This window comes from Carassius carassius, chromosome 12 (genome assembly GCF_963082965.1).
Source record: "Carassius carassius chromosome 12, fCarCar2.1, whole genome shotgun sequence".
Lineage (NCBI taxonomy): Eukaryota > Metazoa > Chordata > Actinopteri > Cypriniformes > Cyprinidae > Carassius > Carassius carassius.
Window position 1 is genome coordinate 27704469 of NC_081766.1, and position 25744 is coordinate 27730212.

A 25744-nucleotide genomic window follows, 5' to 3' on the forward strand; every position below is an offset into this window, starting at 1 on the left:
CTGGGCCATGCTCATTTTATCGTGTGTTGCAGAGCATTTGTGGCTGTGCCGTTTATGGTTTCTGATTTTCTCTAATTGGTACTATGTTGCAGTAATCTGAAGTTGCCCAGTACTTTTTCACTGGGGCCTGTGAAGAAACTGCAGTTGTTTTTGCGATGAATTTTACAACTTCATAACTACATATTCTCATTACATTACACAATATTACTTATAGTATTAAGTCAACAAACACAGTTATTAGAGCAAAATGAAGTGCACATATAATAGTACATATTAGTGCACAAAGTAAAGTACATTTTCTTGGAAAAAACATATTTAAAGAAAAAAAAAGATGAGTGTAAGCATACTTCCATCATGTGAAAAAGAGCAGAACAATAAGTGGGAATTAATCTGCCTTTTTCTGTAAAGTTTTGTACATTTGCAGCATTGTGCAACTTTTCGACTCAACAACTCGACCTTAACGTGTCCCTTCTCTTTGTTTTCCTAGGTGGAAAAAGTAGCTGTGATAGCGAGGCTATCTCTGAGGGAAAGGAATTTATGATGCATGTTGCTGTGTTATATGCCTGGGCTACTGAAGAGGAAAGTGCTGTCTGCTTTAAGGTGTCATTAATGAGGATGCTCTTTGTGATTACATCAGAGATTTCTGCATAACCACATTTATATGTAATTTAAAAACAAATGTTTTGCCATAAAAATATTTTCAATTTCACTTTGAGGTTTCACTAAAGGCTAATGTTTTAAATGTATCAAATCTAGCTGCAAATCATCATAATTACTATTTACTACAGTTTTCAGCAAGTTTTATATAGAACAATAAATAATAGTGTTTGAGTACACACACACACCTAGGCTACACACATTTTTAATCAATTTATTTGTTTGTTTGTAAAACTATCGATTACATTTTTATATTTTTGTAAGATTGAGCTCCCTGTAATAATTGTTTATGATTAATTGTCGTCAGATATGTCCATTGTCCTGTCTTTTGAGTGAGTGAGTGAGTGAGAAGTAAGAGTAAATAATTAAATAAATATATTTATAAACTCGTCAGTATTTCACGCCCTAATTGATTATTTGGTAAGCTCGGAAAAAAATTATAATCAGCTGATCATTAAATAAACCTGTAAAGATCTCCTGATTTATTTTGCGACTGTGACCGACTAGCTGCCCATTATGCCATTACATTTATTTTTTCAACAATTTTTACACCATGGGATCTGTTAAGATAGCCTAGGTTTCATGACATTATGTTTTCTTGAAGCTTTTGTTTTTATTTTAGTAAAGGTCACTACATAAAGTCTTCATAAAGTCTTTTCGCCGTATTTTCTAACAAACAGCATCAAACACTAGATTAAAAGCGCATGTTTTTGTTTGTCTGCTTTAAACCAGACAGTCCTAGTTAATTGCCTGTGCTGAGCTAAGCCTCAATGCACCTATAAAATGTTATCCGTGAAATAGGCAGGTTACATTCGAGGACTCCACTGGAGATGATCCAGTCCCGCCTGCAGCCAGACGCACAGTAGCTGAATGGACACGAGCCCGCCAGACTCATTGGGAAAGACGAGATTCGCGCTGTATTCATGTTCCGGGGTGCGCGCGAAAGCCTAGTGTAGGGCTGATACAGAGGAGAGCTGCAGCTGCTGAGCACAGTGCTGCTGAATATGAGCAGACGGGATGGAACACACTCAAATTATTAATGTAGCTGTAGAATAACAACGAACAGGATTACTTTGTAAGTACTTTTACATTTTTATTTTCCAATTTTATAGTTGATATTGTTATGTCGTTAGTTCATATTTAAGCTAAATAGACCATTTAAACTCAGTATTTAAATACTTTGCCCATTGGTCTTATTTATTTATTATCGGTGAATTATGTTGAATGTTAAGGTAATAAGCCTGTAGTCTACATTATTTTTTTAATTTTTTAATTTATTTATTTTTTAATCAGGAGAATCATTTCAAAAAACTCATTCGTTCACAGGGGCATTATAAAAGTATAAGGACATTTCCTGGACAGACTTTGGAGTTACATTGGCACATGGCAGTTATTGAAAGCTGCTATGAACACGACAGTCTTCAGTAAGTTTGATCAGCTGAGCTTTGAGGATAGCGGACAGAATGTGGAGAGAACCAGCAGAAGCTATTTAGAGGTGATTGAAGGACAGCATTCAGATTTACTGACGAGCCATAAAGTGATGGGTGGCACCGAAGCTGTCAAACACAGGAGAAATGGGTATGTATGAGACAAAATGACCGTGCATGAAACGGTCTAAATGTGACTGAATGTGATTCACTATGAGTTAATGCAGCGTAGCCAATGGAGGCAGACTTTTTCCGTATTCTACCACCCTATATGTTTTATGTAATATTCGGGAACAGTGTTGATTTACAATTTTCATATCGGAAGTATTTAAAAAAAATTCCTTGTTGAGAAAAAATCCCGTATGTGCTGGTTTGGTTTTTATTTTGAAACATGGCAACTGGTTTGAGTTTGGTTTGCGGTTTTCTTTTTTAGTTTTTTTTTTAACTGGGTTATCTCTGCTGTACATGTAGTGTAACAAACCTGTTTTATTCAGATGGCTGATAATGAGAAGCAGAATGAAGAGGATTATTGAATATTGGCTGTAAAGTGGTGTTTGAAAGTACATTGTTGTTAATCCTTTAATTAACAGGAAAGCAGTATAGTACATTAATACTGTACAAATTTATATTGCTTAAAGGATACTGTCATGTGGAAATGACAGAGATGTGAACCTCAAACCAATACAGTATAAGTAAAGTCATTGGGTTATATATTTTGACCTACATCATACGTGGAAAGATACAGCAGGGATGTTACTTGGTCCACAGTGACATCTGCTGATTGTCTTGGTGCTGGATATCCACATCTTCTAATTGGACATCAACAATTTTATTTCAGCTGGTTTATTCATTTGAGTTGCAGTGGTCTGCACTTTGTTTACAGTATCATTGGCTTCTATTACCACTCATGTAAAATGTTTCGGTTATGCACTGACAGTACAATAATGTAGTGTGGTGAGTGGATGCTTTGTAAATGGTCTGTCAAAACTAAAGCAATGAAAAAGCAATTGTCTCTGCCATTAAAAGTCTTTTTTATAAGGTAATTTTGCACAAAGGATTTCAAAGAATCCTTATAAAGTCAGCAAAGTAACAGAGGGAAAAGGGGATTTGTTAAGCGATAGCAGCTTGCAGTAAATGACTAATGACATATATTCCATTAAATGAACAATCATGCTTTAATTTATAATTAATTGTATGCAACAGACATTGCCATTTGCAAATCTGGAATATAAAATGACAGTTTTGCCTCTGTGTGTTGTTTTACTTGATCAGTGTAGGGAAGGTGCGGCACAAACGCCAGGCCCTGCAGGACATGGCTCGACCGCTGAAGCAATGGCTCTATAAGCACAGAGACAACCCTTACCCCACCAAGACTGAGAAGATACTGCTGGCCCTGGGCTCCCACATGACCCTGGTTCAGGTGAGGTCAGAACAAACACTGACTCTGAAGGAGACTCATACTTTGGTCAGATCTGGATGGCACATAAATAAAAACAGGGATTTACAGCATGTAGAAGTACAGATGTGAAAAAAGTGGTAGCAGGTCTGTTCTGATATAAAACAATGCTGTCAATGTCCTGTCAAGATAATGTCGTTATAATAATTGTGCACGTTGTTAGGTCTATGCAGTTCATGCTTATTTTAAGGATATTTGTGTCTATTCTGTTTATGATAAACAATTGTAGTATTGGAGTTACCTGTTGAATTTTTGCACGTCTTACATGAAGGATTTGTTTAGATTGTTTAGACTGGATTTCAAAAACTCTGACTTGGCTAATATAAAAATACCAATCTCTTCCCTATTGTTCTTTGCATCTGTGTTTTGGATCGTTGTGTTGCATGAACTATAATTTGTATAGTTTTAGATAACAGACAGATGTACTGATGCTCTACTGTATAATGTCTTGGTACAACTTGAAATTTATTCATCCTTCTGATTGTAAACTTTCCAGGCCCAGAGACATCAAAACACCCCCCACAATATCATATTCCCAGCATCATTTTTCACAACTGGGATGAGTTTATGATGTTGGCATGTACAAACATATGGCTGCGTAGAACTGGCCAAAAAATGTAACCTTTGACTTATCTGTCCACAAACTATTGTTCCAGTGTGGGATATTCTTAAGGACAGGCACCACATACTTAGGAGATGGTTTAGTGCTTCCCTCTCATTTTTTGTGTTTTTTTCTGATGGTAATTTTTCTGAAGTACACTAGCAATCTGCTGATGCCCACTCATTGGAGTAACAATCGTGTCGAATTTCTTCCATTTTTAAACCATCGTCCTGATTATGGATGGACGGAGGGCCAAGTCTGGAAATTCTTATGCAACCATTCCAGTCTTATGAACTTCAACGGGTCTCTTTCCGAGGTGTACTGAAATCTCTTCTGATTGAGGTTTATTACACATAAACAGAATCCTTTTGTAAAGAGTGGGGCCCTACTGTGTTTTTGGTACGTCAGCAGGTCAGTCGAAAAAATGCATTGAAACATCGGACTCTAGTATCCTTCAGGGTCACATACTTTTTCTATTGATGATCTTAAAAGTTTACATTTTTGGTCCAGTAATTTTATGGCGCTGAAACTGGTGCATGTGTTATGTGTTAAATTGCTCTGGTTTCTTTGTGCTGCTGAATGTCTCTCATCTTTTTAACTTCACTTCTGTTGTCCACAGATGCTTTGAATTGACTTGACCTGTAAATAAGTCTGTATATAATATTGTGACATGGATGGAAAATCTGATATCATTTCGAAATCACTTAAGCAGAAATCCAGATAATTTTGATATGATTCTTAAAAAAAAAAAAAAAAAAAAAAAAAATGTATATATATATATATATAAAATGTGTGTGTGTGTGTGTGTGTGTGTGTGTGTGTTTATTTATAATATATATATATATATATATATATATATATATATATATATATATGTATGTGTGTGTGTGTGTACGTGTGTGTGCGTGTGTGTGTGTGTGTGTGTGTGTGTATATATATATATATATATATATATATATGTATGTGTGTGTGTGTGTGTGTACGTGTGTGTGCGTGTGTGTGTGTGTGTGTATATATATATATATATATATATATATTAGCAAGAATTTACCCCCAAATCAGGCTGTTATCAACATACACAGATTTAAGCATTTATATTTCCTTCAGCTTATTTAAGTATTATTAACTTGCAAGATTGCTTTCTATCATTTAAAAAAAAAAAAAAAGATTAAATAAATCCTGACAAAGCCAATGTCACAATTGCCAAACACTGTTTTGCCAAGCACAAACATCTATATTTACAGAGTAACTAGATTTATAGATGCTACATTGCTGCAGTGGATACTGCAGTTACATACAAGTGCATAATGCATATAACACCTTGCTGATTCATGTATTACATGTCATTGCTGCTCAATACTTCATCTGTAAATTTACTGTATGGATGCATCACTGGTGTAACAGGTAAAAAGTTTGTGAACCCTTCTATTTGGTGTCGGGTCATATTGGTAGGGTAGAAATATTCCATTGTAAAACACAGACATAGAATATGTAATCAAACATAATGTGTATGTATTTGTATGTGGGTACTATAAATAAATAAATAAAAATATATTTTATATAATTACAAATAAGAATCTAAATATGTAAATATGCAGACAAAAATCAACCACAACAGTCGGACTCTGAAGAGGGATACAGTGATTAAAAACAGCTAGCTCGACTGAAAACAAATAGACCTTGTACTGCATCATTTTTTAACTGTTCACTGAAACATTATACATGTCAATGCAAGCAAGATAGGCCAAAAGGTGTTCCTGATTGCGTTTGTATTTCTCAGGTCTCAAACTGGTTTGCGAATGCGAGACGTAGGCTAAAGAACACAGTTCGTCAGCCTGACTTGAGCTGGGCCCTACGCATAAAACTGTACAACAAATATGTACAAGGCAATGCTGAGAGACTCAGCATTAGCAGTGATGACACAACATCAGACGGTACGGATTTAGGGCATTTACATATTCTGTAGACATTCAGATGTATTCTGGCCTTTAATGACAAAATGCGTTAAATGTGCCAACACTAAAACTGAGAAAAAGTTTAAAAATGATTTTCTATCTATTTGTGTTCCACAGATGGGGAGAATCCTTTACAGATTCAGGCCAGTGAATCAGACTATAACAGGCCCATGCACAAGAGTGTTATTCAGGACAGCAGAGGCAAAGGGTTGGGGCGAAGTACAGACCCCTCAGTTTGTGATGATTATGTGTCTCCACCAAAATACAAGAACAGCTTGCTAAACCGCTATCTAAATGATTCCCTTCGGCATGTAATGGCCTCCGACAATGTTATGGACTCTCGGAAGAGGAACCACTCTGGATCATTTAGCTCCAATGAGTATGAGGATGATTTTCTCTCTCCATCATCAGAAGCTGAGGCAAACTTCACCTACCGTACTGGTAAGAGCTGCTACAAACTTTCAAGATTCAGAAATGTCATTTAAAGAGGATATTGTCAAGAGATGCTTGCCACTTTGTACTTCATCAGAGGTCTTCAAAACAGTGATTTTGCCCTTTTAGTAAAATGTTAGATTGAAAGAAACTATTTTAGTATGTAAGAGGTGAAAGGGATAGTTCTCCCCAAATTTTGAAATGTCATTTTTAAATTCATTTCATGTCTTTGCAAAGCTGTATAACTTTCAAAAGAAATTTTGGGCCAGCATATTCTTTTAATGCACCATAAAGTTGGGCGATACAGCTCATGCTACTTAGGGCTGTTTTCTAGGCAAAGCTATTTTATGACTTTAGGGGACATAGAATGCACTACAGATATATGACAACTTTCACAATACTTACAGGTTTTTTTTTGTTTTTTTTTTTGGAGCATATCAATCCCTGATCACCATTACTGTGATCATTGTATGGAAAAGCCCATCATCAACATTCAACTAAACTTCTTTTTATGTTCCATGAAAACAACAAAAGCACACAGCAACAATGTAGTTTGCTTTGACTTGCTTGTCAGATTTGTCAAACAATATCAAACTATCTCAACTTAACAGACGGACACACAGAGAAAAAAAACACACAAATTTAGACAAACACAATGACAGATTTTGTGCATACCATAAGAAATAATAATTGAATAGAATGTAAAGCTGTGGTTTCATATGGTTTGATTAGTGAGTGGAATGTTCTTGGACTCGTAGGTTATAGGAACACCTGCTGATGCCTCATGCCAAAGGAGTTGAGTCTAATTCATCATTAACATAATTCCACCTCAATATTTTATAAATGTTCTACTTCTCTGTTTATGTTGTCTCTGTGCCATTCTGGAATAGTCCCATTTTGGGAAAATTAAGGAATGCTCTGCCTTTTTTTTTTTTTTTTTTTAATGATGAAGTATGAGTCCATAAAACATGCAGGTGTTTGTAATGAAAATAAGCATTCTAAGCAATCTATAACAATATTATCTGCAGTTATGAGAAACTACAGCAAACACATATTTTATGACAATGACTACGTTTTTGAAATGAATTTTTTTTTAATTATTATTTTTCTTTTAGATCAAATAGGCAAGTGGGAACTTTACAATTAAATAATTAGGATCTGTACAGTGGCGGATGTGTCAAACATGTTTAGCTGTTTACAAAAGTTGCCATTTTTCCCAACATTAGAAACATTTTCTTTTTGATGTTGCCTGTAATTTACTCAATGTGGCCTGTTCAGAAAAGGACATTAATAATGATAGCAAAATACAAAGTGCAACATCTCATTTAATGACTGTCCTATGTTGTACATAAAAAGAGATGGAGAATGTCCAAGTGGTCCTTTTCCATACAATAAAAACAATTACCAGCGGCTGTCAAACTCCAAAAGTGTAAAAAAAAATTTATAATAATAATAATAATTTGGTAGTTATCAGAGTCTTGGTAGTTATTTGGGTGTTTTAACTAAGCTTGCGTCTAACTTGACATAATAAATGTATAAAGTAACAACAAAACTGTTCACTCAAAGTCAGTGTAAAAAGAGAGTCTGTCAGGAATGTTTCCTACATGTGCAGGAATCAGTTGCTAGTAGAATTGTTCCATTGTGATGCTGTCATTGCCATTAGCTGTAAATATTTCAGTCAATGCTGAAATATCATTGTTTCATGCCTGTGATTCGAGACCTTACAGTTTCCTTAGATGCAAAACCACGTTCCACAAAGATATAATGAAAAAAAAGGTCAGTATTTTCACAGATTAATTTAATTCTGTAGTGCAGAATGAATCATTTGCTCAGCTACTGATAGCTTTGAGAATGGTGCTCAAAAGCTTGTGGGAGAATTTTAAAGGAGATGAGGAAACATTTACAAGTTTTCCAGCCACTATGAGTCACAAAGAGATATCCCCACATGGCAGAGATTTCAGTTTGAACAAAATAATAATAATAATAATTAAGTTAATAAAATATGTTGAACATTTTTATTGTGTGAAAATTAGCAATATTGGGCTTGTTTTTGTCATTTTAGTTGGAGTTGCAATGAAATGAAATTTTGTTTCAAATGTTAAACGCACAGTATGGAATTTTTGGCCACCAGGGGTCATCAATCAAAATAATAACATAAGACGTACTTTGATGACGTCGGGAAAGAGCGTAGGCTCATGGGAGTTGTTGTTCATTGGAACACACGCTCTGTCGCTCCCCACATTCCTCACTCATTTTAACTGAGGCCGGCGACACACTGGATGCGTGGCGCAAGCGTCTCAGCTGCGTGGCGTGTCAGTTTTTAATTCGGCTCCCATGTTAATAGGTTAGAGCTTGCAGACTGCCTGCGTGAAGGCGCGCGGTCTCCCTTCAGCTACAGCAGCAGCAGCCTAGTATTTTGACAATCACGTCTTTTCGAACAGAGAGATATATGAATTATCAGACCCCTATCAAATCAATATTCCATCTAGCTAGTAGTAATATATGTATAAAACACAATATATGTTAAAAAAAGCTACTTTATCCAGCTAGATATAGAACACATGTAGATTTACATTATACTCTACATGAGAGCTAGTCCGTCTGCGTTTTACACAAGACATCATCGTTTCACAAAATATACGGATAGATACAGTTAGCTGAATGGATGCATACCTGTTTATTAGAATGCAAGCATCTCTCTGTAGTTTCAGCTTGTCACGAAGCTCTCTCTATCTTGGAAATGCAACTCCAATATTTACCCGTGTCTTGTTTCTTCTTCGTCCCAAAACCTTCTCAGGTCATTTATTTCACCCGTACGTTTGCGCTTCACAGAACGTGCAGGCAAAGCATAATCATGATCCATAACTAAGTTATTGATTGAGGTATAAATACGAATATAAACAATATAAATATAAAATATGATAGTCTCGATCAAGACTAGCTACTACTTTTTCTTCTTCGTCTCGTCTTTGCTTATGTTCACCTTTGTATTTGGCGGTTCCGCAGGAAGTTAGATAAACTAGAGGGGTCAAAGTTTATATGACGCCATAGACGGGCGACAAAACGGAAATAAAGAAACGTGCCGTGTCTTCTAATTAAACTATAATTTTCTCTGGATTTGAAAGTTCGTGGAAACTTTAGGGATAATGTAAGTACACAACTAAAAAATATATATAACATAGATATAGTGATATCTGCTATTTTTAAAGCAGAAAAATTACATATTGCGCCTTTAAAGTACTGACCCATTATTTCTTAATGCATGTTCCTGGTCTTATTGTGAATGGTTTGTGGTCTATTTGTCTCTTTAAAGGGATAGTTCACCCAAAATTGAAAATGTGACGTTTATCTGCTTACCTCCAGGGGCATCCAAGATGTAGGTGATTTTTTTTACTGTTGCAGTCTGTCTGTCGTATAATGTAAGTAGGGATGCACCGGTTGACCGGCCATAAATCGCAACTGGCCGGTTTTTGCTTAAAATACGCGATTGGCAATCGGCCGGTTTTTCCGGAAGTGCGCTCCCGTGCACAGACTACATTGTAATCATGCGCTATCATTTGTGTGGAAGTATTTCTAAATCTGTGCGTAGGACACGGGCTGCCGTTCAGCACTGGAAGCGCAGAGCTACATGTCTGAGGCACAGATAGCAGGAAGCGAACAGCCGTTGGTGTACTGGCGCACAAATAAGAGCCCCTTTTCTACTAAAAGGTACTTTTCTACCTTTTCTTCACTAAAGCTGCGCGAGCGTATACTTTACCTGTCTGTGCCCTGTGAAGGGATGTTCAGCTCAACTTCTCGCGTGTTGGATGAGAAACGAAACAGACTAAACTGTGAAAAATGATTTTATTTTTTTATTTTTTTGTAAAGTAGAACTACGTTTGAATAGCCAGAAGTAAACGTCAGTCCTGTATAGGATGATTATTTTTATTTTACCTTAAAATTACATGGACTTAATTTGATTTAAAAATCACCTGCTGTAGCACACTGAAAAAAAGTGTTTCATTCATCCAATTAAAAAATTTTAGGGTAATGATTCACTTCTATATTTTTTTACTTGAGACAATAGTTATTTATTTTTCATTTGCTCAAGTAAAAAAATATAGATGTGAATCATTACCTTTTTTTTGTTTTTTTAATTGGATGAATGAAACAATTTGCATCTTTGTTTTATTCGCACCAACATTATTTTATTTTAACATTTTGGAATAATGTATTTATATAGCATACTTTTATTTAGTCTCACTGGTAAATACCTTTTTTTTTATCTAAAACCAAATTTAAAAACTAAAACAAATACTGAATGCCGATTAAGAAACATCTTATTGAATGTGTGTTGATTGTGTTGTTTGGACTGTATAACTATGCAGTTGTTGCCTTTAATTTCAGATGGTTACAGTTACAGTAATCTTTTCATTTAAGGCCAGTTCTATGTAGTTTCAACCCAATTCAAAAACAAAAGCTAAATGCTGATGTCTGTACCATCTATGTTTGGATTGAATGTAGGCTACTTACTGTGCAGATACTGCCGTTAATTGCAGATGGTTATGGTTACTATTTTCAATGGACAAAAGCCAGCTTGGCCTATTAAATACCAAATAAACATCTTGTTTATGAACACTTTCCTTTTTTCTTGTTTGTTGCTTAAAGATGAAAAAAATCGGAAATCGGTATCGGACTCGGCCAGTTTGCTTTTTAAAAAATCGGTATCGGAATCGGCCATGAAAAATCATGATCGTGCATCCCTAAATATAAGTGACTGGGAATCACGGCTTTGTAGGTAGAGTGTCAATGGTCCATTTGAGCGATAGGTGGCGGTAATGCACTTATAAGTCTGCGATCTGCTGTAAACCAAAAAGAATAAGACGCAAATGCGTTCAGGACAGGACAGTTCGGACATTGCGGTGAATCAGAGGTAAAAAAAATAAATAATAATAATTACTGTTCAGTTTCTTGCACAGACCAATCATTTCAGGTCTTTACACAACAATGTATCACGAGCCGCAGGGTTTATTTGGTTTTATGTATCTTTTTTGACTCTCAAAGCTGTGATTCCCATTGACTTCCATTATATGACTGACAGACTACAACAGTTTGAGTGAAAAATCTTTGTTTGTGTTCTACTGAAGAAACAAAGTCACTTACATCTTGGATGCCCTGGGGGTAAGCAGATAAACATAAAATTTTCATTTTTGGGTGAACTATCCCTTTAAGCCTTATTTAAAATGTAATAAGGTGATCTCTAGGCTATTGAATTACATATTTGTGTAGTGTTTCTTTACAAAATGACATCGCCATCTACTGAACTAGCATCCATAATACAGCATATAGTCAAAAGTCTTTTTGTTGATCCATGTGAGTGGGGATTGTTTTAATAGCATTGTTGTCTGTACACAAAAAATGCAAAAGGACATTTTCAGCACATCATTGTCTTGTAAGCACACCCTATTTATTTTTATTTTTTTTTTATTGTATATCTAGTTTTACTTGAAAATATATCACATTACAGAAGTAAAATGGGTTTTGCACAGCTACTAATGTCAACCTTAAATGTTAGTTTGTGGAATTTTCCAGAATAAATCCACCATGTGGCACATGCTAGTTGCAGATTACCTTGCCCCAAATCCTAAATATTTTGGAATTTAAGAAGGTTGATTTTTCCAGTCAAAATTAAATTCAAACGTTTGTTGAGAAAACAGCTTTATCTACCTTTTTCTATATTTGTTTTATATGATCTCAGTTTATAACTAATGGGGGGGGGGGTGTAAGTGATGTTAAAAAGATGAGAGACATTCAGTAGCACAAAGAAACCAGAGCCAAATGATTTATTAATGGTTTATAGTAGTTCTTGGCACACATACTGTTTAAGAAATCCGAGTTGGAGATGTTTTAGGCAAAGAATATTGAAAATAGCATTTTGTGTGCTCATGCCTGTCATCCAATTTTCCCTCTCATAACTCCCATAAGAGAGATTTTTCGTTACTGATCTCAGTCCTTTCAGCAGAAAAGAGAGGCAACTTTACTATTACAAACCTAATAGTACCTACAAAATAAAGGACAATATTTAAACCCATTTCAAAAGATGATGGATGAATCTCAATTTGTTGGAGCATCTAACCAAAAATTATGTTTCCTTTCATTCATTTCACACTTTTGGCAATATCAAATAGTGTGAAAGTTTTTCTTGTGAATGGTTGTGTGAAGACAGAATATTCAATTATATGATTTAGTTTAACTGCAAAGAAAACCTCACAAATGTTAAATGCTAGTTATATGTTTAGTCAATATTACAATATTGTCTTCATTTACTCACATTTATGTTGCTCTGAACCCATATTTCTTTCTTTCATATTTCACAAAAGGAGAAATTTTGAAGAATGCACTGATCATTCTGTTTCAGTCACAAAGCACGACAATGGAGCTTTCAAGCTTTAAAAAAAATCCAAAAGAGCCATTAAAGTGTGATAAAAGTAGTCCATGCTAATCATGCCCTATATTCTGAGACTTTTGAAGCTTTATCTGAAAAACAGACTAAAATTTATTTTAACATCCTTGGCGCTTTGAGAGCACATGAGAGAAACAGTGCTTTCTGAGTCATAAACAAATGGTTTGTCTGAGTCGGGTCTTTTTAATTAACCAGTTAATCTATCCATAAACCTAAATCAGACTTCATATGCCTTAAGAAGACACAAATTGTGTGAACTACTTTTATGCTGCGTTTGCATTCTTTTTGGAGCTTAAAATCTTCTGTGACTGCATGGACAAAATGTCTCATTTTGTATTCCACAGAAGAAAGAAAGTCACATGGGATTGGAAAGACATGAGGGTGAGTAAATGATGATAACGTTTAGGGTGAACTGTTTCTTTAACGCAACGTCACAACCATTTAAAAAGTCATTAGTCAAAAGAAAAGGTGTAATAATTTCAAAAATGCAAATCAGTTGCAAAGTGGTGGAACAGCGTGTCTGTTCCTGACACAGAGCAGATATGCTTTTTCCATCTCGAGAACGCAGGGGAAGCATAATTGCATTTGTTTTGGCTGGAGTGCATGAATGTGGCTGGAGGCACAGCCTGCAGAGCTCCACTTAAATCTCCCTGAGCTCGACCAACACCCACTTACTCAACCATGTACACACATGCACATGTGAAAACATGTTTACTCATCAGTTCCATTGATATGGGGAGAAAGTCGCTCAGGGATATTTCCTTAGCAGCATAAATGATGTGCCAGCTTTTGGCCAAGTAGCTTTTGTGGCTACTCTAAAATCTGGTTTGAATATCCAGTTTATAACTCATTCCACCAAACTGTATTTTCAGTGACGTTGGACTGTGGCACAAACCAAAGAGAGAGGTAAGAATGCTGCTGCCTAATGAATCACAAGGTTTTTAAGTACTGCTAAAAACTCCTCATTAACCATTTCCTCTCCATTTGGCAACAGCGGTGTTCGTAAAATTGGCGGAGGAGGAAATAACGAGACCTACTGGAAAGAGCTCCATGCTGCCATGGCCCTGACTAACCTGGCCCAAGGGAAGGAGAGCTCAACGCCAGGCACCACCAGCTGTATCATCCAGAAGTCTTCCCATATAGCAGAGATTAAGACTGTCAAAGTGCCCATAAAACCCCGACATTAGTGGCTAAAAGACTGGATGGCGGTCTGTACTAGGTCATAATTGCTAAAAGACTACCTGAACACTTAGTTTGTACTACATGTAATAATTTTGTAGAAAATGATCCACAGCAGCTTTTTCTGGGAGGAAAAATACATGTTGATTGACCAACGTGCCTATTTGTTTTTTATAATTTATTTATTTTTCCTCTTTTTTTTTTTCTTTTTTTTACCACTGTCTGATGAAAAATTACATAGTAAAGAAAGTTTGATGTGTGGACGATCACTACCACAGAAGCACCAAAAAGAATGCTCATTCGGATTTATACATTTCTGAAATGCAATTTTAATAATTTACAGGTTAAGATAAAAATAACTTTTTGACAGTGGCTAAAATGTAATATATTCATATATGTATTAACTTTTTCTAAGTTATGCCAATTTTATTTTATTTTTAATTGACACAGGATTGTTGTCATCCTATGGCAATGGCATATGTATGTGCATTCTTGTGTTTAAGTATAGCATATAGAGGAAGTTTCTATTTCTTTTTTTTATATTCTATCTATTTGTGAAGCAACCATATTTTGGAACAAACCTTGGTTTGTTATTGGATAGCTTTTAATTTCATTTTGGTCGTTGCCTGTGAAGATTATCATGCAAAATACAGTCAAATGAGAGCAAATAAAGTTGTTTTTTTAAAGTTGTGCTTTGATCAAGTTTGCTCCTCTCATTCCCTCAAGACAAATATATATATATATATATATATATATATATATATATATATATATATATATATATATATATATATATATATATATATATATATATATATATATATAGAAAAAGTACTTGAGACAAAATTTTAAATAAGAAATACAGTCACATTGTGGGATGTGTAATCACACTGTTATATGAAGTAACAGTTCTCAGAAATAAACTTTTGATTGCATGATATAAAGTTGCAACTACAAGAAATAAAGTTGCACTTGCAAGATATTCTTCAAAGTCACAGTTACAAGAAACAAAGCTACAATTGTGAGATATGATGTGAAAACAAAATCACAATTGCAAGATATAAAGTCACTCTTAGCAGATATGAAGCTGTGTTATTTTAGTATTATTTATATAGTGTTATAGTCTCTGTTTTTATATTTTATTGTTTTTATATTTTTATTTAGCTTTAATTCTTTCTTTTTTTAGGTTGATATTTTATTTTAGATTTTGGTAATTTTAGTACTTCAACTTAAGAAGTATTAAGCATCTAATATTTATGTTTTGTTTAATTTCAGCTTTATTTAAATAGACAAAAACTATATTAATATTTGTAGTTTTAGTTTAAAATAACAACACTGAGTCATCATTAATAAAAATACATAACAATTACCTCTTAATTATTATTAATATTTTATTTGTATTTATTTATGTATATTTTTCTCTCTCTAAGGCAGAAATGGACCTCTATAATTTTCATATCATCCAGTCTGGAATATAAAGGGTTGGAGAGACATTTTGGTAAAGGCAACTAAAACTCCAATCTGATAAAAAAAAAAGCTCTACTCATGTCAAAGCAATTACCCTTGACATCTGGACAGAGCTCTGCTGCTTGTACAAGGCCACATTGGACAAGCATTTGCATTTCAGTTATGTACCTGATAGGTCATCTAGATAAGCTGTGTGAACAGTCCGATATGTTTCAGTCTTGTTGGATGCTTTAAAATGCTTCAGCCCACAGTAAGAATTTGGAATGGAACATAAAGGATGCTTTACCCTACAGTATATCTCCTTATAGTCCCGACCACATGCGCTAAGTTTTGCTCTCAAGTCTTCTTTCTCCCCACCCATGCTTCAAGGAAAACTAAAACATATTCACCATTCTTCTGGCCTTGCCCTCATCTAGAATCATTCAATGGTCAACTGCACCCGCTGTATCAACATAAAGAGCCCAATACAAATAGTAAAACACCTCTAAATGAAATGGAGAACTAGCAGGAAAAAGTGTAAGATTGGTGGAAATATGTTGGTTTTGATATAGTTTCAGTTCCATACTTATATAAAGTTTAATTCAGAGCTTATGCCACGTTAAAGAGTGGAATCTGATGACTTGCAGAGCTCCTTTGCCAGAGTATTGTACAGCTGCCTGGAAAGTGAACTTATCGGACAGATCTTATCAAATCAAAATCACAATTAGAAATGACTTACTGTATGTATATGAAATGATTTAGAGACATTTCTTTGTAAAATTGAGGTTTTTCGAAAGTTTGCAGATGGTGGTGTGGCTGCATTATCAGACATGTAATTTTGACAATGATTTAGATCTCTCCAAAGTTCTCTTTCCAGGCAGCTGTACAATGCAGTGGCCAAGAAGCTCTGCAAAGCAATCAGATTCCACTGTTTAATGTGGCATGAGAGCTTATTTATAACCAATTATATCTGATTTACTTATGATATAATTTCACACCTTCTAAAGAGTTGTTCTGTACAAAATATATCTAGCGGATAAGAAAACAGCTTACAAAGAAAAACCTACTGTCAAGTTATCTTATACAACAGTTAGTTTCATTCCACGAATTCAACTGGGTGAGCGTCATTCCTCCCCTTCATCAAGCTGTCACTCACACGAGACTGCAACCAAAGCCAATCACAATGAACCAATGGCGCAATATGGCTGCCGTCGCATCATCCAGGTGGATGCTGCACATTGGTGGTGGTTGAGGAGATTCATGTAAAGCATTTGAGAACCCAGAAAAGCGCTATATAAATGTAACAAATTAATAGTTCAATCAATTCCTGATGGATAAAATCAAATCCCACCCTATTTGAGAAGCCACTTTACTTGGATATACTGTACGCCTCAAAATAGGGAAGAAAATATTATATGACAACTTCTGCTTCATGCGGATTTAAAATGTAACAGCCAAATAAATGCAAATAATCAGACTCATCACTGTTAGTGCATTCCAACCAATTTTATTGAATATTAAGGGTGTATTCACACCAGGAAAGTCCACTAGTTCACTTGCTTTGGTCCAGACCAAATACAATGTTGATTTTATTTGTTTTTGTGCGGTTTGCTTTCACACTGCCCCTTTTGCAAGTGAACCAGAAATTGTAAATCCTAATTTAGTAAGCCAAAAGGCAGCAGTGGTAAGGAACCCAAACTACATCAGGTGACAATTGAGGTAGAAATGGAGTGGGGAAAAAACCCCAGGGAGAAACCAGACTCAGTCAGGGCCAAATGAGCTTAGCCTGTTGATTCCAGGCTGCATCACAAGTCAGATATGTTGATCAGGATGAGTCTTGCTGGTATTTGGTGGAGAGGAAGAGTTCTTGCCAGCAGGTTAATGCATCATGTCAGAGCTGCCGTTTAGGCAGCAGTAAAGAAGGTCTGTGCCAAGGAATCGCCAGGTTGTTGACGTCTTGGCTCAAACGATAAACTGAGCCCAATCTGAATTAAATTTCGAGTGGATCGGATGGTGTGTAGACCTGAATTAGTCCAACCAACAGGAAAGAAATTAAGCATGTGAGAATAAAACATTCTTATAAATGTACATTTATGGTATCTTATGCCTTACAAACTAAGTAGATTTGACATATGACAGCTTAGTAACTGACAATTTCTCACTCGATCTTGACTTCTTTATTGCAATTTAAAGCAGCAGCACTGCATACTGTTTTTATGTTTAAGACTTCTTGTTTTTATAGCCAGCAAGCAGAGTTAATCAGAGCTAATCTTTCAACAAAAGGAGGGAATGATGTCTATTAGACCTAGTTTCAATGTGACAAGAAAACTCATGACATTTGTTGTGATTGATCAGTATAGAAACGTTTCACATAATATGGTCTGTTAAAACTAACAGAGCTGTAGGTATTAACTTCAAAACATCTACATGCCCATCTGGAGTTCATTTACTACAAATGACATGCTAATAATTAAGACCGACTTTAACAAAAGACACTACACTGTGGCAGATCAAGGTATAAACACTTCCACAAGTTAGATATTTTAATGCAAAAAGAATAAGATATATAATTTCTCCTAATTTTCCACTCCAAAGCAGAAAACGGCATACAGACTAGAACATCGCTGTTGAAAAACCACAGCCAAAATGAAAGCAAGCATCTACAAAATGGAGTATGTGAATTTAACACCCATAAATTGTAAGGAATCCTAATTAGGGTGCTGGTTAGTGTATGGTTTTGCGGCTACAGGAAGTCATAAGCAATTCTTCCTATGATGGAATAAATCTCTCTGCAGCAGAACAAACACATCAATTTAAGGGATTAACAGTCAAACATATTAATACTCAAACCATATGACCAAGATATGTTTATAATTCAATTAAATGACCACTTTACCCATGTACCATTTTGACTGACTACAATAACACTCTCTCCAGATTCAACAGTGAAAGCCTGTAACGGAGATCATGTTAAATATGCAGATCTAATAAATATTAAGACATGACCAAATTTTCCTTGTTTCAAGTCCCAATAAAGCTTTGTGATTAAAAATACAAATGAGCACAAGTTTTTTGGTATCCATTCATTTTCAACTAGAAAAAAAAGAGTGAGAAATGAAAACACAATTAAGTAAACCGTATCATCGCTTGTTAATTCAGACGATCATAGATTACATTATTTAAACATGCTTAATGTATCTCAACTGATGAGAGCTGCAGCTAAACACTATTTTGTAGACAACTGTGCAAATTATGATTCAGAACAGCTACTGAAGACAATATTTACAAAATTATAGATCATATTTCATACTCTTCAAGGCAGAATCATGCAAAAAATATTTATAGGGCAAGATATAAAAATAAAACGGGAATCCTAAATTTAAATAAAAAAAGCAGGAGATTAAAATGAGAGCAGCAGAGAAGATGTTAAGCACATTAAATGCAGTACAGGTACTTAGGACATTTGAAGGCATTCATGTTAAATGAGTTCATCATACTGATCAGATCCTGCCGTCTCTCCTCCTGTAATCCTACTGGCCTACACACATCAGGTCAAAGACGGCGCTCCCACTGCCTCGGTCACTGTCGCTGGGGGGGCATAATATCTGGCATATTTCAACATGCTCAGGTTGTAAACTTCAAAAGGACTTGTTTTGCATAAGAACAGTTTACACAGGTAATATAGCACTGTGAGACATTAATCAAGAATAACATGACAGAATACTGGGACAGAATAAAACAACATTGAGTGACAAAGAGTGTACAAACGGCAAAGGTCCCTTTGACCAGCTCTAAGGGAGCAGACCATTCCCCCTCAGAGGAAGATCTCATTCAGGAGAAAGAAAACGGTGCTTTCCATCTCAGTTTGTGATTCTTGGCTTGAGGTGAGGATGTTAAACTAGGGAGCAGTAGCCTCCACAGGCGCCCTGACGCTGCTGTTCATGATCAGACAGCTGGACACCGTGGTTCTGCACGCTGCTCTCCCAGAGCCCCGGCGTCTGCAGGATCTTTTCAACCAGTTCTTCAAAGGCACACTGAACTCCGTCCCGTGTCTTTGCGCTAGCCTCTGATAATGACACCAAATGGGTTAAGACAGGACAGGAGAAAAAGAAAATAAAAATTATATGAAATGGTGTATTCATGGTGTATCCATTTCAAACAATAGTATGGTCTGAGTCGTTTCATTGAAGCTCATTGTATTATGTAGGGTACTTAAGAGAGAGAGAGAGAAATCACCTGAGCAAGTCTATTACCTGCATCTGATACCAGCATTCATTTTTAAGGTTGATCTTATATATAAGAAAGCAATATATTTGTTTTTTGAACATTTAAGGGGATTTCCCAAACACATTTGTCAGCTGTGTCCCTATGGTTGCATCTTATAAGGCTGTTTAAAGTAATAATAACGTCCTTGTTTCAGTCCCTTCCAAACTAAAAAGTCCTTGCAACTAACTCAAAGACAGTCATAATAATGTAACTTTCTCTGAAGATTAAATCATAATCACTAACGGACCCTTTCTCAAGACCAAATATGGCATAATAGTTATAGAAAATATTTTTTGAAAATTTATTTAAATAAAAAATATTTTTTATTGAAAAATAGAACAAATTAACAACAATAGCTATTATGAAAGTATAAGAAGTTTGTACAATAAACTAGCAAACAATTCAGTCAAAAATTACATGAGTGCTGAATGACTGCTGTCGGTCTGAAGCTCACATCTCAAAAACATCTAAACTAATTGTCAAACAGGCGTTATCTTTATATATAAATTGCATATTTCAGGTTTAATCAACTACATTCTCAACTTAAAATCTCTTAAAGCTATATTCTGTGACACAATAACAGTAATAATATTGTAAAATTACAGTAGGTTCGCTCTTCTGCCATTGACGCTCACTGAGACAAATGCTGACAACAAGTAGAGTGATAGAAACGGTGAAATGGCTAGAGTTCCGATACTACTGCTGGAAATATATATAATAAATTCACAGAGTAGTAGCTATGACAGAAAAGACATTGTTTTGATGTTCCATGATCTCTTCAGGAACAAAGACAAATGTATTTGCCATTACACAAGCATATATTCAACACAAATTCACTTTTTATAACTGAAAACCATTCTGACATCTGTAACTTTATTTCAAAGTTATTTCAAAGTCTGGAAAATATAAAGAAAATCCTGGCTTAGACAAGATTGTCTGGACAAAGGCAGTCTATCATGCTCATTCCTATCCTCTGACGGCTAACAGGAGACTTTAGTGTCAAAAAAAACTAATTAACCTAAGATTCAGGTAGGGCTATCCAAAACATCCAATCTAACTGAAAACAAAATGAATGATAATAAAGAGGAAACATACCAATAAAAAGCATAGTGTGTTTTCGTGCAAACTTCAAGCCTTCATTCCGGTCTACTTCACGGTTGTCCTGAAACAGAAAAGTCTTTCTAATTATATTAACTAGAAAAAGCAACTAAAAGGTTACAGGAATCTCTCAATGTCAGCACACATAACTTCTTCACTTGTCTTCAAGGTCACATTCCATTACTTTTTTGGGAACTTTCCTTACCAAAAATACAGGAGCTCATGTTTCTATTTAAATCATTTGTAAACCACTACGGTTAACTTTTTTGCCCCATCTATTTTAATAAACCAGAGAGGACGGTTTACTGAAATATTAATGATTTATTTAGGAAAATATATATATTTTTTTAATTTAACCCCCCCCCCCCCTTTTGGAACATTCCGAAATGCATTTTTTACAGGGTTCCTACAGGTTTCTTCAAGTTAAATTGAAGTCTTTTTAAGACCTTTTTAAGACCATTTATATAACAAATTAATACCTATTTCATGTCCTACCAGCAAAGAAAAACAAAATCCTTGAACTTGTTTTCATTTATTTTTCAAATGTGGAATGGGTAAAAGATAAGACAAGCAGGTGTGAAAAATAAACATTTCAGTAGGCCACAAGACAGTTTGCCGAACAATGTTAAGTTGTTTTTTCACATTAGCTAGCTACTTATTCCATGCTGGAAATATGGGGAACTGAGAGACCCCTGAACAATAAACATCGAAAATTAGAACTCAACATTACATTAAATTAAGAAACACAGTCTTAGTTCTTCACTCAGGCCAGCAATCTCTTTATCAAGGACAGCCAGTTCCATCAACTTCTCCTTTATCGTGACCGCAAGTAAATGTTTTAGCGATGTCGGAGTCAGGGAACATGCATTTGAAAAGCTCTGAGATACCCTCATTTCCACTGTAGGACTGGTGTTTAGCGATTGTGTTAAGAGTCCACAACACCTCGGCTTTCATTGTTGGCGTGGACCCAAAAGCTTTGTGCAGATCCACTCTAGTTGCGGTCATAGCTGAAGGGTCTGCAGCGCTAGCAGCAAGCTGGCTAAGGTCACAAATCGCGTCTTTTGCGTGCTCAAGTTCGTTATTTTCAATGTAGGCGTGTGGTATGCGCGCTCATATGGAAGCGACGCGGTCGCGACGCGCCCGTGGTATGACGCGCCCGTTTTTTCCAGGCGCGTCTGCACCGCATCGAGTTAAAAAACATCTCAAGGGGCCGTTCACATATCGCGCCTAAAAACGCGTGGAAAACGCTAGGCGCGCCACTTTCTCCTTCTTTCCAAAGCGCTCGGGCAGTTGCGCTCCAGAGGCGTCTGCTGTTGCTAAGCAACCATGACCTGCTCTCTCCACAAAGACGCGGAAATTTCAGCAAAGGATAAGTGGATTTGCAGATCTAAAAATCGCTCGCAGTAGCTCTGCAACTACATTTATTTCAAAATAGCAATCCATATACATGATCAGCTGTTCCCTCATCTTGGCTGAGCTTTCAAAGTTTTTACGGGAAAGGATGAAGCTGATTGAAGCTTCTCCTTTGCTTGTTGCTCGAGGTCTGCGTTGTGTGTTTTGTTGCAGTCTATGGTTGTGGTGCTGTAGCACGTGATCTTCATTTACTGAAGGCATCACATGTTCGCAGTATTTTGTACTGTGACCCGGGGCTGCGTTGCGTTCTCAATTATTGGTTTCGTCACTCTTTATTTATGATACGTCATTTAATCAAAATAAGCGTGGTTGACAAATGAAACTTTTGAGGAAAATTACAATACATAGAAGTTACATACAGCACAATTTTTAAGACCCAGAGAATCAAAATTCAAGACTTTTTAAAGTCTTTTTAAGGTATTATTTCCAAATTAATAAATTCAATGCTTTTAAGGCTTTTTAAGACCCCGCGGGAACCCTGTTTTTAAGAACTGTAAATTGAGTTTTGTTGTATTGCTTTATATTACAAAGAAACACAGCTAATGTTTATATTTTAAATATACAGAGTAAAATTTGAGACCAAGGCAACTTTATTGAGAGTAGGGCTATCCATCATTTTAAATGGTCTACTTAAAGGGAGAGAAAAATCTGTCATCAAGAATGTTTCAAATGTTTTATCCATACTGTGAAAGCTAAAGATACAGTTTTTATTTTTTTTACATATATAAAAGACCCTCAAAGCTGTACAACAAAACCTTGTATCAAGCAGCTTAACATTCAGAATAACAATAATCAAACAAACCTTGTCAATTTTGTTCCCCACTAGCATTTTAACCAGGTCGTTGCGTGTACAGTATGTTTCCAGCTCATTAAGCCAGTTCTCAAGCCTCGTGAACGTGTCCCGCTTTGAAACATCATACACTAAAAGAAGAGAAAATTTTAAATTCAACAACTGATTGGATTTGAGAATTAATATAATGTACAGTCTTGTCTTGTGATAACATTTGGCCAACTGTACATTATTCTACATATCAGGCCTAATTACTAAATTAATAAAGAGAGAAAATAAATAAGCTAGACACACCTCAAAATGATCTGAGAGACATGAAACTAGCACAGCTATGTAGCTGTATCTGGGACAATTATAAAATAGATCTATCAACATATCTGCCTGCAGCACTTCAGAATTAGCAAATCAAATATTCCAACGAGCTGTGTATTAAAAAAAAAGCAATCAATTATGCAAAAACACTTACCCAAAATGACACCCTGTGCTCCTCTGTAGTAGCTTGGTGTTAGAGTTCTGAACCTCTCCTGACCGGCTGTGTCCTAAAACAGAAAGAAGTTCATGAGGATTTCAGCAGCTTTCTAGACAGAACTACGTCACTTCATTCCGCAAAGAGCAATAGTGACATCTAGTGGATCAAGACAATATTGTCAGTGTAGTGGAGGTGATCATAATCCAAAATATGCATTTAAGCCAATACATCCCTTTATTAAACATTGTTGAGCATTTATAAAAGACTTGACTGCCCTATAGCACTTACCCATATGGCCAGCTTTGCTCTGTTGCCATCTATTGCAACAGTTTTCACTTTGAAGTCCACACCTAAATAGTCAACAAAAAAATATAAAGTGAAGCACACCTTAAAATACACAAGAGTTAAAGTATATTTGTTAAGAATGTAAAACGAAATATTTCAACTTCAAGACTTCATTGCTCTGTAAGATTTAGTTTATGAGCTCATTAGTTTTGCTCATTAAATGCTTACAGGCCTGTTAACAATGTCTGGTTATTAATATTCCCCAACACTCATTTGTGACTCACCAATAGTTGCAGCTAATTCTGGGTTGAAGGTGTCATCTGTGAAGCGCAGGAGCAAACTGAGGACATAACGTGAATATATATAAGAAAACCAACATTAAAAAGATAAATCATTCTCACAATTAAGTCAGATTTCCTCATATTACTGTTTACTTATACAATTAGACTTTCTTTTCTGGAAGCATGACAATACATTAAATTATGAAGAGCGCATTTACTTTCCGGACTGGATGAGGAAAGGCCTTGAAAAACATTTTTTACACTAATTTAGCTAAATCACTAGGTCATCGTAAGTGGCCATGTTTTCAGTACTATCGGTTCACTACAGTAAGTATTTGACCCCTCTATAAACTCAATCTAAGGCCTGTGGATTTCACAGAGACGTTAACTGACACATAGCACGACTGCTACACGAACAGCTGTCAGCTAACACTGTTGCCCTGCTCTTATTAAATATTTAAATAGATGCGACAACCGTAACAGTATACAATGTATTCATTACCAGACTATTTTTAAAAAGTATATCTACGTTAAATAGTATGTCCGCGCTTCACAACTATTGAAACTAACCATCTAAATTACAGTAAGTTACTTAGATCATGTCGCCCCATCTACAAATAGCACGAGGTGCACAATATAGCGCATTTCCCTTTGTTCTGTTTAGGCCAAAACAGCATTTAAAATTTAAGTTTAATGGCTGAACAGTCAACATTAGTTTAGCGGAGCTTGTTGCTCGTTCAGACGAAGCTAACGCTATTTAACAACTCATCCTACTGTACGAGAAAGACTAACGAAACAAAACAGCAGATTCAACCCTTACCTTGATTTACCCACACCACTCTCACCGATAATTAAAATCTTTAAAGTCGTCAACACGTCGTCGTCCATGTTCTAGCTGTTTAAAGCTTGGTTAAACTCAGCGTTCACTGCTCACTGCTGCGCTGGAACTTCCGACTGGAGCGTGACGTCACCGGTATCAAGTTAGATGTTGTGCAAGAAATCCAAGCAAAACTGCTGAAATACCTGTGTGAAATACACTGAGGACACTGGAGCTACTCTTAATCACGACTTCATTAATGGTTTTCATAAAGAGATGTGGAAGTGGAATATTTATTCATGATGAGGATTTGACTGACAAGATAAATACCAGTCTCTACAACAAATGTTCAGTCACTATTTGATCACAATGACTCATGTATTGCGTGTTACCAAAAGGTTATAGCATATCCCACAATGACATAGGCCTAAATGTTCATTAAAAAAGCTTGTGGTGTACCCAGTAGTGTAGTGGTGCCATGAGAAGTGGGTATGCTCATAATTTTGCCCCAGGTTCTTTTTTTTCACGGACCAACAAAGGATGACTCCCTGTCTTATAAACAGTGACAGTCACAATTGTTTGTTCACTGTCTTTACATTTCATCAGTCAAAACATGTTTTTATAAAGTCTATGGTCAAAACAATTATTTTTATTCAATTTATACAGGAAACAGATGATTCTTCTGCACTCCATCACCGATGGAGTTTTGGTTCCTTGCAGCTGTCGCCTC

At 35.7% G+C, this 25744-nt stretch overlaps 2 protein-coding genes across 2 annotated transcripts; one reads left to right on the top strand and one right to left on the bottom strand.

Annotated features, from left to right (window-relative positions):
- Positions 1-1625: 1625 nt before the first annotated feature.
- On the top strand, positions 1626-14316 carry LOC132154278 (homeobox protein Mohawk-like). The gene is made up of 7 exons (XM_059562838.1): positions 1626-1732; positions 1984-2235; positions 3357-3504; positions 5922-6075; positions 6214-6537; positions 13843-13876; positions 13965-14316. The coding sequence occupies exons 2-7, from the start codon at positions 2063-2065 to the stop codon at positions 14155-14157; spliced, it is 1026 nt and encodes a 341-aa protein (XP_059418821.1). The 5' UTR covers positions 1626-1732; positions 1984-2062; the 3' UTR covers positions 14158-14316.
- A 5164-nt stretch (positions 14317-19480) lies between these two features.
- On the bottom strand, positions 19481-25186 carry LOC132155162 (ras-related protein Rab-18-B). The gene is made up of 7 exons (XM_059564018.1): positions 25018-25186; positions 24201-24256; positions 23920-23981; positions 23629-23701; positions 23175-23293; positions 20957-21023; positions 19481-19661 (listed from the first exon to the last, which is right to left on the bottom strand). Exons 1-7 carry the CDS (start codon positions 25083-25085, stop codon positions 19489-19491), a joined length of 618 nt encoding a protein of 205 aa, XP_059420001.1. The 5' UTR covers positions 25086-25186; the 3' UTR covers positions 19481-19488.
- Between the last annotated feature and the right edge of the window lie 558 nt (positions 25187-25744).